Source organism: Peromyscus californicus, unplaced genomic scaffold (genome assembly GCF_007827085.1).
Source record: "Peromyscus californicus insignis strain IS unplaced genomic scaffold, ASM782708v3 Scaffold_4__1_contigs__length_199733344, whole genome shotgun sequence".
Classification (NCBI taxonomy): Eukaryota; Metazoa; Chordata; class Mammalia; order Rodentia; family Cricetidae; genus Peromyscus; species Peromyscus californicus.
In genome coordinates this window covers 58,085,320-58,100,054 of record NW_026294562.1, presented here as the reverse complement: position 1 = coordinate 58,100,054, position 14,735 = coordinate 58,085,320, and the positions used below count along the sequence as shown (strand labels likewise).

The following is a 14,735-nucleotide window of genomic DNA, read 5'->3' as shown; positions in this document are numbered from 1 at the left end:
TTTCGAGACAAGGTTTACTCTCCATAACAGTCCTGGCTGTTCTGGAACTCACTCTGTAGCCCAGGCTGGCCTCAAACTGAGACATCTGCCTGCCTCTGCCTCCCAAGTGCTGGGATTAAAGGTGTGTGCCACCACCAACCAGTTAACTCTTTACTTCATGTGGAATTATTCTGATGAGCGATGTGAGGGACACACAGGACTTGTTTTTTCTGAGATGCCAGTACATTCCCAACATGGTTGGTGGTTAATGCTCCCATCGTCCCCTGAGTTTGTGATTCTATTTTTATCACTGCGGAATTTCACTCGTAGGAGACTTCTTCACCCTTGGGCCTTTCTAGTCTGTTCCCCAGGCTTATCTCTTCTCCAACCAACACCTTGCTATGCTCATCATGAGACTTAAGTTTTTGGGTTTTTTTTTGTATCTGATATGGCAGTTCTCGTTTTCAAAAAAACACCTTGTTACAGTTAAGGACTCATTTGTACAGATGAAATTGAGGCATCTTCTGAATCCCATGGCGTTTTCTTGTTGTTCACTTGTTCAGCCCCCCAACCCAGAAAGATGGTGTATCTCTGGTCTCCTTCACACAGAGGCTATTTAGCTTGTTAGCAATCGTGGTCTAAGAAACTTACTGTGGCCCCTGTAAGGCCTCATTTTCATCAGCACTCTGGCTCAGGATGGTGGATTTCATCCACTGCTATTTCAGCCGTCTTTGGCTGTCATGGTGGGCGTCATATCTGCAATAGCGACATCCTTGCCCCTCTTGGTGGCTAATCTTGTATGATAAGAATTTTCTTGTCTTTCCCTGATTTATTTGCACGTGAGGACTCCTGGTATCTCAGGTGTTCTTCTTGACAGTCTGGAATACTCTTTAAAGCTCTGCTTTGGAAGGTATCTCTGACGGAAATGAAGAGAGAACTAACTTCAACTTCTGCTTTTTGGAGGGTGAATGCCTATAGGATTGGAGCGCTTGGACAGAGTGGCTCCTCCTGCTGGCAAGACGTTCGGCACCACCTGATACTTGACTGTGTATGAAATACTTCAGTTTTGCTTTAAATACTGGCAGCAAGAGCTAGCATTCGGGGTTGGGGATTTAGCTCAGTGGTAGAGCGCTTGCCTAGCAAGCGCAAGGCCCTGGGTTCGGTCCTCAGCTCTGGAAAAAAAAAAAAAAAAAAAAAAAAAAGAGACAAAACAAAAAAGACCAAAAAAAAAACAAGGTAACTGGCACACACAACCTTTTTCATTTTCAAAGGTACCCAAGGACATTTTCCTGGCTGGGAGCAATATTTATTATCTGTCCTTTAGAATGTCGCAGTCACAAATCGGTTCCAGCCCGCAGGAAAGGCTCCGGTGGGGTGTGCAGATGTAGTGATTGACAGCTGGGTGACAGCTGAGGATGCTGGAAGCTCCACCCTCCTCCATGCTCGCCTGCAGCGGGGGCCCTTCCTCCACTTCCTGGGAATGCCCCTGTGTTAGATCTTTGGTAATTTTTCTCATTTCTTTAAGATCTACGTTTGTGAATTCGGTCCCATCTGTTTGGGTTTTGAAAATAAAAGCAATGTTCGCCTGGGCCCCCGCGCGCCGCACAGCGGACAATCCCTGTGAGGCCGGACCCGCCCCACCCACAGAGGAGAGGAGGAGCAGGTCTTCGTTTGGACCAGCCCCCAGCCACCGCAGCATCTACCCATGCGCGGTAAGGATTTTTTTTTTGGCTTCTTTGGCTTGCCGTCCTTACCCGCCGTGCTTCGCGCGGCATGCACGGAAGTGGTTTCCTCCGGCTGAGAAGCCGGGCGTTTGTGGTCGTACCTCGACGGGTGGCGACTACTACACAGAATGGCAGGAGTGCGAGGGCCCGAGGAGAGCCGGGCCGCCGCCATGGCCGTGGAGCAGGACATGTTCGATGCCGTCGTGATGGCGGATGAGAGGTAGGCAGCGGCCCGGTTCCGCCCCGCCCCGGCAGCTGCTCGGCGGAGCCCCGCTGTCCTCGGGGACACCCGCCTTCGCCATCTGCGAGCTGCCACATCTTCTTGTTCTTTAATTGCCGCACATACGGCAGTATTCATGGACCTGCTGATGGATGTGTCGGACAAGCCCCTTTGGATGCGGAAAGTTCCCCCGGGAAACGCCTGGGCGGGGCGGTGGCCCAGGGCATCTTGGCCTTTCCAGGCTGGCTGCTCACCTCCCCGGGGTGGCCGCTCGAGTTCTGCTTAGGGGTCCTGACATATGCAGAGACACAGGCGCTCCCCAGGCCACCCACCTGCCAAGTGAGGAGCTGTTCACTCATCACGAGGGCTTCCAGAGCATTCCTTCCCCAGTGCAGGCTGCAAGACACTGCCAGTTTTCCTGTTGGTCCCTCAGGGACAATACCCTTCTACTCAGGGCATCGCAGCGGTGGCATATTGTGATGACCTTAGGGACATTTTCTGTTACTCTAAAGAGGTGTGGTGAAGAGCCCTGGGTCCTTGGAATGTTTTTGGAACAGACGACTTCAGTTACGATGGCATGTAGGCTCAGCTGCACCCACCCTGTTTTGAAAATTAGATTTCTAGTGTGTTCCAGGCTTGTTTGAGTTTGTATCTTTCCATTTTCCTTGTGGGTTTTGGTGCTCTGCCCGGGTTTGGAAGTCACTCATGTAGCCCACTCTGAGTTACAGATGGAGGAACTTGGGTCTCTAGGGTTTGGGGCTGTAGCTCAGTTGATAGAGTGCTTTCCATAGCATGCACGAAGCCCGTAAGCATCAAGGTTTCACCTGGAGGAGGTAGCACACACCTGTAATCTCAGCATTCAAGAAATGGAGGCAGAGTTGCTTGATGCTGCAGCCTGGGCTACACAGTGAAGTCCTGTCTCAAAAATGGGGCGGGGCACAGTAATGCAATGGGCCAGGGAGTGGGAGAAAGAACTAGACCTAGAACCTGCGTTGTGTGACTTGAGTGTTAAGCCTTCCCTCCTATAGTCTGCAATGTTCTGTGGGATCCGCATGACACAAGGTAGGAAGATTTTTCAAGGTACAGTGACTTACCTGATGAAGTATGTTTCTCTATCACAGATTCCACGGGGAGGGATATCAGGAAGGCTATGAAGAAGGCAGTAGCTTGGGAATCGTTGAAGGAAGGCAGTATGGCACATTACATGGAGCCAAAATTGGATCTGAGGTAAGTGGGAGGGCCACTTAGAAGGAACTTCATAGATGAGTGTGGTAGTCCGTCATCCATTACAGGATGGTGATCCATCCTGTGATCCCAGCACTCAGAAAGCTGAGGTAGGAGTTCTAGGCCAGCCTGGGCTAGATAGTGAGATCCTGTCTCAAAAAACAGAGGCCGGGGAAGTAATTGAGTGGCAGAACATGCACCCAGCATGGCTTTGAAACATTGCCTAGAGCAGTGGTTCTCAACCTTCCTAATGCTGCAACCCTTTAAAACAGTTCCTCGTGTTGTGGTGACCCCAACCATAAAATTATTTTGTTGCTACTTCATAACTGTCATTTTACTACTGTTATGAACCATAATATGATATACAGGATATCTGACATGTGACCCCAAAGGGGTCAGGAGCCACAGGTTGAAAACCAATGGCCTGCCAGGCGGTGGTGGCGCACGCCTTTAATCCCAGCACTCGGGAGGCAAAGCCAGGTGGATCTCTGAGTTCAAGGCCAGCCTGGTCTACAGAGACAGGCACTAAAACTACACAGAGAAACCCTATCTCGGAAAAAAAAAAAAGTCATGGATCCTTCTCCTCTACAATTGTTTCCTTTGCTGTTGATGTTAGAGCATATAACCTCTTCTTACTGCAAGGCCTTTGGTGGGGATTCATAGACCAGACAGAAAATTCTTAGCACAGGACCACCAAAGTATGTTATGGGAGTATCAAGAGTGCTGTCTCATGTCTCCAGCCAGCTCCGTCCTCACCCAGAGGGGTGCCGTGTTTACAGTGAAATTCCATAAGCCCCACAGTTTTTCTCCTGTTGCCTTTGTCCTTGCTTAGCCATCTCCAGATCATTGACCCTGACTGGCAGAGGAGGTCATGACAGTATCAGATACCTGATGCCATAAAGCAGGTTCTACAGACTGATGGGCCTAAAACAGCCATCTTTGGTTATGCCACACAGTATCCGAGGGTCAGCAGGTAAGGAGCCATGTGTCAGTAGGGCTCCAGTATCATATGAAGGCTTAGCTGGACCAGGGGATCTCTTCCCAAGACAGCACACCATGTAACTGGTGTCCTCTGCTCAGGTGTCCTCATGTTACCCCTAAGCAAGTAGCCAGTGAAAGCAAAGCCGAAGTGGCATTGCTTTTTCTAGCCCACCTCTGCCCGAAACTCACAGGTTCCAGAATAGCTGAAGAAGCAGTGTGGCAGCCATCTGCCCAGCCCGAAGCTTTGAGATTTTGGTAATTGGTGTGGTGTGGCTGAATGCTTACCGCCTTCACTCTGGGCTGGTTTTCAATTCACAGATTGGGTGCTATCGTGGTTTTGCTCTTGCATGGAAATGTCTCCTACACAGTGGTGCTGGCGAGAAAGACAGGTGAGGCTGAGGCTCCCTTCCACCTCCTTTCCCTCCTACCTCCCATCAGCATGCTATCAGTACAGAGGCCAGGAGGAGCTCTGAGTGTTCCTAATGTGTGCAGAGTTATCTGTGTCATTAGTGCAGAAAATAATAATGGCCACCTTGACTGCTGTTATTCAGAGAATAATAAATGAAATGTCTCAGGCACCTCATAGGTACTTGATGAGCGCTGGGTGATGTCACAGCTCAGGTAGTGTCAGATGGATCCTGTTCTTCTGTCCATTTCTCACTTGGGCTTCTGACAACACACTGTAGTAGTGTCAGTGGAATGAGGCCTCGGAAATGCTGACTCTGCCAGGTGTGGTGGTGCTCACCTTTAATCCCAGCAGAGATAGGCAAATCTCTGTGAGTTCAAGGATAGCCTGGTCTACATAGGCAGTTCCAGGACACCTAGGACCAGGGATGGGGGAAAGAAAGGAAATGCTGGCTTTCTTGTCTGTGGTGTCTCCTAGCCAACCAGAACACAGTATTGTCTTTTTGGGAGCCCAGGGCTCACACTGTGCCCCAGACTGGCCTTCAACTCATAGCCATCCTTTTGCCTCAGCATCTTGTGTGCTGGGCTCCCAGACATGTACCACCACAGCCAGCCAGACTTCATCCTGAAGCATTTCTTTTTGGCACACAAAGGCCCTAGGGACTGTCACTGTTGTTTGAGCTTTGTTAGCTTTGGTACCTTGCCTTACTGTGCGTCGTTGCCTGCCTGGGCCTGTGAGCTGCCCCATATGCCTGCTTCCCAGGCTGGGAGGGAGCCCTGAAGTGAAAGCCATTCTGTCCTTGTGTACAGAGGCATAGGGTTAGGCTGGCATTGTGTAGTCTTCCTATACCTGCTGGCCTGGCCTGGTACAGGCGGGCCTGGAGGAGGGCATTAGCAAGCCAGGCCAAGAGGACGGGAGCTCTCTGCCTGTGGGACTCACCCTTTTATTTGACACTTTGAGTGTCTAGGACTCATACCACTCTCATATTCAAAAGTAAGAGCAAGGTGTTTGTGACTAATTGTGGGGTTCTGAAGTTCCCTCTCTGATTGTCCATCACATGATTTACTGGCTTCTTGTTTTTGGTTTTTCAAGACAAGGTTTCTCTGTGTAACAGCTGGCTGTCCTGGAACTCACTCTGTAGACCAGGCTGACCTCAAACTCACAGAGATCTGCCTGCCTCTGCCTCCTGAGTGCTGAGACTAAAGGCTTGGGTCGCCATGCCTGGCTCTCTATTTGTTTCTTTAGTGTGAGCGGGTGGGAGGCAGCTTCATGACTGTAGGAGTGAGTGGACAGGCTGATCTAGGAGGAGTTATGTGACTGTCCGTGCCAGCGCTGGGAGGCGGTCACAGCTGAGACTGCCTGCCATCCTTTTGGGGTGGCCTCCCTTGCTCCAGCCTGCAGGTCCCCGGGTGAGTGAGTGCTCCCCAGCAGGTGGTGTGCTTAGCCTGCCCACTGCTCTGCAGATGCGATGGAGTGGGGCCTGGAGTCGCCCCAGGTGACAGCCTTTTCCCTGTGCCTTGCAGCCGGAAGATGAAGGTGGTGGAGACTCTGATCGCACTGCTGCAGCACTTCCCCTATGATGACCCCACTTACGAGAAGCTCCACGAAGACCTGGATAGAATCAGAGGGAAGTTCAGACAGGTGTGTGTCCCATCGCCTCTGTCTGGGGTGTGCCTGCGTGTGCTGTAAAGGCAGGCCGGACACAGGCCCTGGGGTCCACGTGACGGCAGTGTTGGGCAGTGTGCTCCCGTGTGTAGATGCAGAGGAACTCATTCCCCTGCCCCTTGGAGAATGACTGAGATGGCCTGGGGATGATGTGGCAACGTGGCCTTGAGCTGGTGCTGGGATGGGAGAGTGGGGCTAGCAGAGGTGTGTCCTCAACCTGAGCAGAAGTTCAGGAGGCGTGAGGCCCCGTTGGTGAGACACCCTCCCTTGATGCTTTCAGCTGTGCTCACTGCTCAACGTGCAGCCCGACTTCAAGGTAACTGCAGGAGGCTCTGGACTTGCGTTTTGAGGACTCAGAAGAGCAGATGTCTGCACATTAAGTGTCAGGGTGATTAAAGGCCAGCCTGAGTGGCACTCATTGTTCTATGGGAGGACCAGTGTGGCCTCTTCCCTGAGGTTCTTCCTGAGTGGCTGGCAGAGGTCTCACTGCCCTGCCTTCTGCACAGGGGCCTGGCAGCACCCTCAAGAGATTGCTTGCTGCTGGCCAGAGTGAGTAGCCTTGCCATTCCTGTGGTCCTGAGTAGGGTTCCCCTGAGGGTGGGACTCAGGAGAGGCAGGCTGATGTGAACGTACTTAATAGCAAACGAGCAGGTTCTTTGCTGTGTGCTGAGACCCTGCTGGCCGTGTGGGCTTCCTTTGTTTTTCACCATCCCTCGGGCAGCCCAGAGGTGGATCTCACTCCACTCTAGAGAAGATGCATAGACCCACTTATGGCCTGCTACCCCAGATCCACGTCCTGCAGTGCCACACGGTGCCTCTGCTTTGAGCATGTGCCGTTATTGCCTACACTATTGGGACCCCGTCCTCTGCTGCAGAAGACCCAGATTCATGCAGTGTGCACAGGATTCAGGCTCTCAGGCCTGGTTTGCCTCTGGATGCCCAGCGGAGAAGAGAAGGCCAGTCTGATCCTGAGGAAGCCGAGGCATGGCCTTCATGCTGCCCCCAAACAGGTGTGGGATGAGCTCTACACATTAAGAAGTGGCAGTGGGGGAACTACCTGGCAACCAAAGCAGGACTAGATGGTGGTTGCTGCTGTGAACGTGCAGCACTTGCCTGTGTGACACTAACACTACTTTAACAGCAGCTTGCGTGTCTCGCATGGTATTCACAGGCAGGTCTAAGGTGAGCTGTCAGGAGTAGGCTCAGTGTGCCCATGCATTTCACAGGTGTGGACACACATGACAGCATGTGTTGATATGCCTCCTCTGGGTGGCCCCACTGTATCTGACTGTCCCTACTTCAGTTCCAGAGCAGGATGTGAAGGGGTCACCGTGGATGCATGCCACTTGGAGTTTTGAGGTTTTTTTTTTTTGTTTTTTGTTTTTTTAATTTTGATTTTCTTTTAGAGACAGAGTCTCACTATATAGCCCAAGTTGGCCTTAAAGGGTGATTCTCCTGCCTCAGCCTTCTGAGTGCTGGGATCTCAGGCCTCTGAACCTAGGACACTGTTTTTACTATCATGTCATAGCATCTTGGTAGAGTAGGGACCTCTGTACAAGCTGGAGCTCCTCCCTCATTCCATCAGCCCAGGCAAGCCGGAGGGAGGGATGATGCTGGTGCCTGAGGCTGGGGGTGCCATGCCTCTGCTCCCCGAGTCTGGCAGCAGCCTCTCAGGAGGCCTGCATCATTCTCCCAGCTGCTCCCAGGACCAGGTGCTCTTCAGGGTGCTTCTCTGGGTGGTAAGCTCAGAGAGCTGTGGCTGCTGTTTTGACCATTTTACTTTTCTATTTGGAGAAAAGAATAAATGTGTATTTTAAAGTGATAGTCTGCCTGGGATCATTTGTACTGACAGCTGCTGCGGTCCCCCAGTACCAAGATGCTGAGGTGTCAAGATCTTGGTTCAGAGCTGAGGGCCCGCCATGCCTGTCTCATTCTGCCTGGATTTGATACCACAGGTAGCAGTTACTAGTTCCTCTCTTGTCTCTGCCCCCTTCCCCCCTCCTTGTGCATGTTAGGTATTCCAGTTTCCACCCACCAGCAGAGCCACAGCTGCCTGCCTGATACCCCCTGTGTTCCCAAGGTCCTCATCCAGTCCCCAGCATGCTTTGGTCACCCCAAAAGATCTTCTGGATCAGTGTAGACAGAGACCATTCTGCCATGTGGGCGTGCCCCTCTTCTCCCCACTGAGATGGTTATGTCTGCTGTGAAAGGTGATGTAAGTCATGAGGAGGATGCTGTTACTTCTAGATGCCATCCCACGTAGGGGACACTTGGAACTGCCATAGACAGCCACGGGAAGCTGTAGTGAAGCTGTTCCTGAGTGTGGCAAAGTCAGGCACCACTGGAACCTTTGTCCTTACTGTCACTCCTGAGCTGCTAGCCAGTCCCCTGCCTTTTCAGACCACATCCTGTGAGCTGTAAGTGTCCCCACTGCTGGACTGTTTTCTGCTACCCATCCCACCCTGTCCTGGCTGGCTTTCTGGCAGATTGACCTTCCTATGACTTTAGGATTGATGTCATCCCTTATGAATGTCACTGTGTCACATGCTGGAGGCTGGAGGTCTGAGACAGAGGTGTCTGGGTTGGCTCCTCCCAAGTCTCTCCGCTGAGCTTGCTGCCTGCGGCTCCTGCACAGCTGTGTCCTGACTGAACAGGGACTGTACCAGTGATCTCATTCTCCCTCAGTCACCTGCAGATTTATCTCCAGTCACAGGGCAGGGCTTGTGACGGTCAACTTGACAGGATCTGGAATCACCTAGGAGACACACCTCTGGGCATGACTGTGAGGGTGTTTCCAGAGAGGCTTAACTGAGGAGAGAAAACCCACCCTGAATGTGCTCTGTCCCATGGACTGGAGAAAGCAAGCTGGATACCAGCATCCATGTTGCTCTGCTTCCTGACTGAACATAATGTGACCATCTGCCTCGGGCTCCTGTTGCCATGCCTCCCCACATGATAACTGTCACCTTATAAACTGGCCAGAATAAACCCCCTTCATCCCATAACTTGCTTCTTTTGGGTATTTTGTCACAGTAACTAAACCCCGGGCCTTACGCCTGCAGGGACACAGGCAGCCTGTCTGTGACTGTGGAACCGATTTCAGCCTGAGGCTAAATACTGAATGAAGTTCTTCCATGCAAAGCTAGTGTTAGTGAGGATTTTTTAAACATAAAGGCTATTGCTGAGTGGTGGTGGCACACTCCTTTAATCCCAGCACTCGGGAGGCAGAGGCAGGCGGATCTCTGAGTTCGAGGCCAACCTGGTCTACAGAGTGAGTTCCAGGACAGGCACCAAAACTACACAGAGAAACCCTGTTTTGAAAAACCAATATACATAAATAAATCAGCACAAAGGAAATGTATTTGCCCCAGAGGGACAAAGGACAGGGAATAAGAGACAAAGACAGGAGACAGAGGAGATGGGGAAGGGACAAAGGAGATGGGGAAGGGGGATTTGCTCCGGAGGGACAAAGGACTGTCTCTCCACAGAGAGGAGACAGACGTGGCCTATAGACAGATGGAAGTTTATAAAGGGAAAGGGGAAACGCTATGTTAGAATGAGGTGTTTAATTTTGACTGGGCATCTTAATTAGGACCACGGGGGTCTTTTGATCACAGGACTTCAATACTTTGATAGCTGGACCTCGGTAGTCGGCATAGGGGGTAGATGGCCATATAAGGGCATAGACCTTGGTGGCTCGCTTTAGGAATGGAATCTAATGGTTTTTAGCAAGGCGGAGGGAATGGGGAAGAGCAAGGCCTGCCAGAGCCTTGTTTGCCATGCTCGGCCTGCTAGAGCCCTTCAGTGTGTATGAATTTTTTACTTGCACCACATGGGGGCAGTGCCTGCGGAGGTCAGAAGAGAGCATCAGATCCCTTAGGACTGGAGTTATATAAGGTTGTGAGTGACCATGTGGTGCTCCAAACCAAAGCTTGCAAAAGCAGCAAGCACTCTTTTTTTTTTTAAACATTTGTTTATTTATTATGTATACATTGTTCTGCCTGCACATATACCTGCAGGCTAGAAGAGGGCACCAGATCTCATTACAGATGTTGTCAGCCACCATGTGGTTACTGGGAATTGAACTCAGAACCTTTGGAAGAGCAGCAAACACTCAACCACTGAGGCATCTCCTCAGCCCTGCTGTTAATGAAGTTTGATTTTGTAGGATTGTAGTGATGGGACACAAGTGAGATAAAACACTCCAGAAGCTCTGGCTGGGGCTTGCTCTCAACTCCACAGTGGCTAATGATGGAGCACCCCACACCCTAAAACAGTGGTTCTCAACCTTCCTAATACTGTGACCCTTTAATACAGATTTCATGTTGTGATGAACCCCAACCATACAATAATTTTCATTGCTACCTCATAACTGTAATCTTGCTACTGTTATGAATCGTAATGTAATTATCTGTGTTTTCCAATGGTCTTAGTTGACCCCCATGAAAGGGTTGAGAACCACTGCCCTAAAGCAAGGCCATAGTTCATTTTCTGATTATTTGGTATTCACTCTGTAGTAAGATGAGGAGGAGGAGGAGAAGAAGGGGCGAGAAGTTCTGTTTGCCAGGTCCTGACTTTTCTACCCCATTAAGTCCACATGTGCCAGACTGCAGAACGGCATCGTGGGCTGTGGAGTGACTGCTGGTGGCTGCAGTAAGTGGCCAACTCCAGGCTGGACAAAGCACAGTTGGGGAGAGTGGTCTGTGCCAACTGCTCCGGACTGGCTTCTTGCTCACCTGAGCCGGTGGCAGGTCTTGTATCTAGCAGATCCAGGAAAACGGGGTTATAAAGAAGGAACCCGGGGTTGGAGAGATGGCTCAGAGGTTAAGAGCACAGACTGCTCTTCCAGAGGTCCTGAGTTCAATTCCCAGCAACCACATGGTGCTTTACAACCATCTGTAATGAGATCTGGTGCTGCCTTCTGGCCTGCAGTCATACATGCTGTATACGTAATAAATAAGTAAATTTTTTAAAAAATCCTTAAAAAATTAAAAAAAAAAAAGGAGCCTGTATCAGGAGGAACAGTGAATGAAGGGGCTGTCAGTGACATATTTCCTCCAACAAGGCCATACCCACTCCAACAAAGCCACACTTTTTAATAGTGCCACTCCCTATGAGATTATGGGGCTATTACATTCAAACTACCATACTTGGTATCAGCTGGGAAGCAACTGGCACCTTTAAAAAAAAGGGAGAGGGGAAACCCTGATGAGGAGTATGGTGGTATTTTATTTGTGCTGAAATGTGATTTTATTTGTATGTTAATAAATAAAGTTACCTGGGGTCAGAGCTAATAGCAAGTCATTTAGCAGATGGTAGCACACGCCCTTAATCCTGATCATATGACAGGTAGATCTCTGTGTGTTCAAGGACACAGCCAGCATGGAGATACACGCCTTTAATCTCAATACCAACCACAGAGACCTGGAGGTCTGTATAGACAGGCAGTGACGAGGAAGTCATGTGGTTGGGTTTAGAACCAATGAGAAGGCAGGACAGAAAGGCAATAAGAAGACAGGTCACACAGGAGAAGGTCTCTCTCTCAGGGGAAGGACGGCAGTGGCAGTGAGTGATAAGGTGGTCTTAGCTCTTGGCTACTGCTCTCTGACCTCTGGGCTTTTAACTCTGCATTTGGCTCTGTGTTTCTTATTTAATAAGACCGTTTAGAATTACATCTACAGAGGAGGCCATGAGAAGCTGCAGCACACAGACCTAAGGTGGCCAGCAAACAGGGGAGGCCCAGATGAGTAACACCAAGGCTTGCCAGGAACCCACCAGGAGTAGAGGGTGGCCCAGCCACACACAGCCTTACCCTTTAGCCCCCTGAACTCGTATACTGTGTGTTTATGTGAAGTGGCACTTTCAGCACTGACCATTATAAAATCAAAATGTTTGACCAAAAAAAAAAATTTTTTTTTGAGCTGAGGATCAAACCCAGGGCCTTGCGCTTGCTAGGCAAGCGCTCTACCACTGAGCTAAATCCTCAACCCCTAAAAAAATTTTTTTAACTCTAAAAAAATATTGAATATTCAGCTAAGATTTCCTTCTTTTTTATTTTAATTTTATGTGTATGTGTGTTTAACCTGCATGTATGGGTACCATGCATATGCCTGGTGCCCACAGAGGTTAGAAGAAGGTGTCAGATACCCTGAACCAGTGTTACAGATGGTTGTGAGCTGCCATGTGTGCTGGGAACCAAACCTGGGTCCTCTGGAAGAGCAGCCAGTGCTCTTAACCACTGGGCCATCCCTTCTGCCCCTAAAGGATTCTCTTGACTGGGCTGAGATGGGAATACCCACTCTAAGCGTGGCAGGCACCATGCTACGGGTTGGGGTCCTAGACCGAATAAAAAGGAGAAAGCACACTGAACCCCGTGTTCGTCTCTTTTTGCCTCTCTTGTGGATGCGGTGTAAGCTGCTGCCTCAAGCCCCTGCCACCATGCTTTTCCACCAGGATGGACCAGACCTTCACCTGTGAGCCAGATAAAACGTTCCCCCTTAAGTTGTGGGTATCTGGTATTTATCACAACAATAGGGAAAAGAACTAAGGCAGTCAGAGACTTGGCCTAGCCACACGAGACAGAACAAGGGAAGGAAGGATGCCCTGTGAGCCCTGAGCTGGGAGTCCCCACACAGATGACCCCAAGGGTGAGGCTTCTCAGTTTTAAAGTGGCTTCCAGCTGACAGGCTGTCTCATGGGGACAATTCAGAGGCTTAATGGATGCCACAGTCTGAGAGGCTCAAGGCCTGCTGAAGCCCCTTCAGCAGAGCATTCTGTGTTCTCTCTCTGTGCCCTCTTCGTGTGCCCTGTGAGTAACAATGCCCCCAGATGTGGGCCCCAAGGTCTGCAGCCCCAAGCTGCCTGCCCACCATCCCCACCACCCCCAGGCTATTGTCTGCTAGGCCTGTGGTGTGCGCTGGGCTGCAGGGGCCCTGTGAGCCAGGGCACTGGGAAGGGATTAGAGGTCCTGCGCTCCTTGCTTTGCCCTCTTGCACAAGGGTTGGATCAAAGACATTCCTGGGATGACAGCCCTGAGCAAGAGAGGCCAGCTCAGCTCAGCCAAGGGCACTGCATCCCATCAGTACTGTGCTGTGCCCATGTGTGGTCCTTGTACACAAGCCTGTCCACCTCATGTTAACCAGCCTGTGCACCCCACACCGGACACACATAGGCTGTCACATCAGACCAAGTACAGGTTTGCCTGGCCAGCACACCTGGTAGTGCCAGCTCCCAACACTGGCCTTGTGTGGCCTGCACAGCCGTGCTGCCAAACACAGAGGCCAGGTCCAGTCCTGTAGAGCCTGAGAGGCGTTGTCTGCCCCCTGGGCCATCATGGCAAGGGCTCTGGGCACTGCCTGGAGGACACCCAGTCCCACTCCTCTGCCTTGTGTCTCATCCTAGGAGTCCTCAGCCCCCACTGCTGGCATTTTGTGGGCCCCCCGGAGCCCAGATACTCTGTAGGGTCAGTGAAGTTGGCTTGCTTTCTAAACAAAGTGTAGCAGTTGGGCTGGCCTGTGAGTCATAGGCTAACTTCCTTACACTTAGTCCTAGGATGTGGAGGCAGGAGGAGAGGCCATAGTCATTTGTGTAATGTGATGTGCAGAAGCTTCACAGAGGCCACACTCACTTTGAGCCCTCTAGGACAAGCAGAAATGAAGGTCCAGGCAGGTCCAGGCCGTGAAGTAACCTAGAATGGAGAGCCAGGGGCAGTCGTCAGTGTTCAGGGAGCTCGAGGCGCACAGAGGCCAGGCAGGTTCAAGACCTTGGCCTCCCCGAGAGGGGTGGGATGGCTCAGCAGGCTGGTAGGAAGCTTGGCAGAGAATGGAGAGAACGGACTTGGGCTTCTGAGAAGACAGTTGGGTGGGCTAGCTCCCTGAGTCTTTGTTTCGGAGAGTCCTCAAAGAATGTTGTACCATCACCGGATGAACAGGAGTGTGTACACATTCTCCCCAGGGGATCTACCCTCCAGTGTTATCAGTACAATTTGAGGGTTAGAGTCAGAGCCTGGAGTGGCCAATGCTATCTGGGGTTACACTGCTGAGCCAAGCAAAGAGGCTTGGACGTCAGCCATAGCTGGGCGCCACAGACCACTGGATGAAGAGACCAGCCAATTGCACCTTTAGAGACCTCATCATGGTGTGAACACTCTGCATTCGATGGTGATGCTTGACCACTCCAATTGGGTGTCCTTCCATGACCACCCTTGATAGGCAGTGGTGGGAAGCAGAAGTCTGCCTTCCTGAGTGTGTATGCTCAGCCCCATGCTATTTGTGTCTGCCTCCTTAGGACCACTCTGCTGCACATGTGCCAGCCTGCTTCATCCCAGCATATTTTATTCTGTCTCTCCCATACTATCCTTCCCATCAGCCCATCTGAGCTTAAGCTTGCTCCACAGTGCATCCAAGATCCAAGGGGAAAGCAGCTCTTCATCCACACCAGTGCCCTTTGGCCTGTTCCTGGAATGCTGAAGTCCCCATGTCCACTCTCCTGGATGATGTAAGGCTGTGGGGAGAGATCTGCCGGTTCCTGAGTCCCC

At 51.1% G+C, this 14,735-nt stretch overlaps 1 protein-coding gene across 1 annotated transcript; it reads left to right on the top strand.

Moving 5' to 3' along the window:
- The first annotated feature begins 1,724 nt into the window (after positions 1–1,724).
- Positions 1,725–8,021, top strand: Lto1 (LTO1 maturation factor of ABCE1). The gene is made up of 5 exons (XM_052712657.1): positions 1,725–1,923; positions 3,045–3,150; positions 4,447–4,517; positions 6,058–6,175; positions 6,480–8,021. Exons 1-5 carry the CDS (start codon positions 1,832–1,834, stop codon positions 6,546–6,548), a joined length of 456 nt encoding a protein of 151 aa, XP_052568617.1. The 5' UTR covers positions 1,725–1,831; the 3' UTR covers positions 6,549–8,021.
- Positions 8,022–14,735: the final 6,714 nt, after the last annotated feature.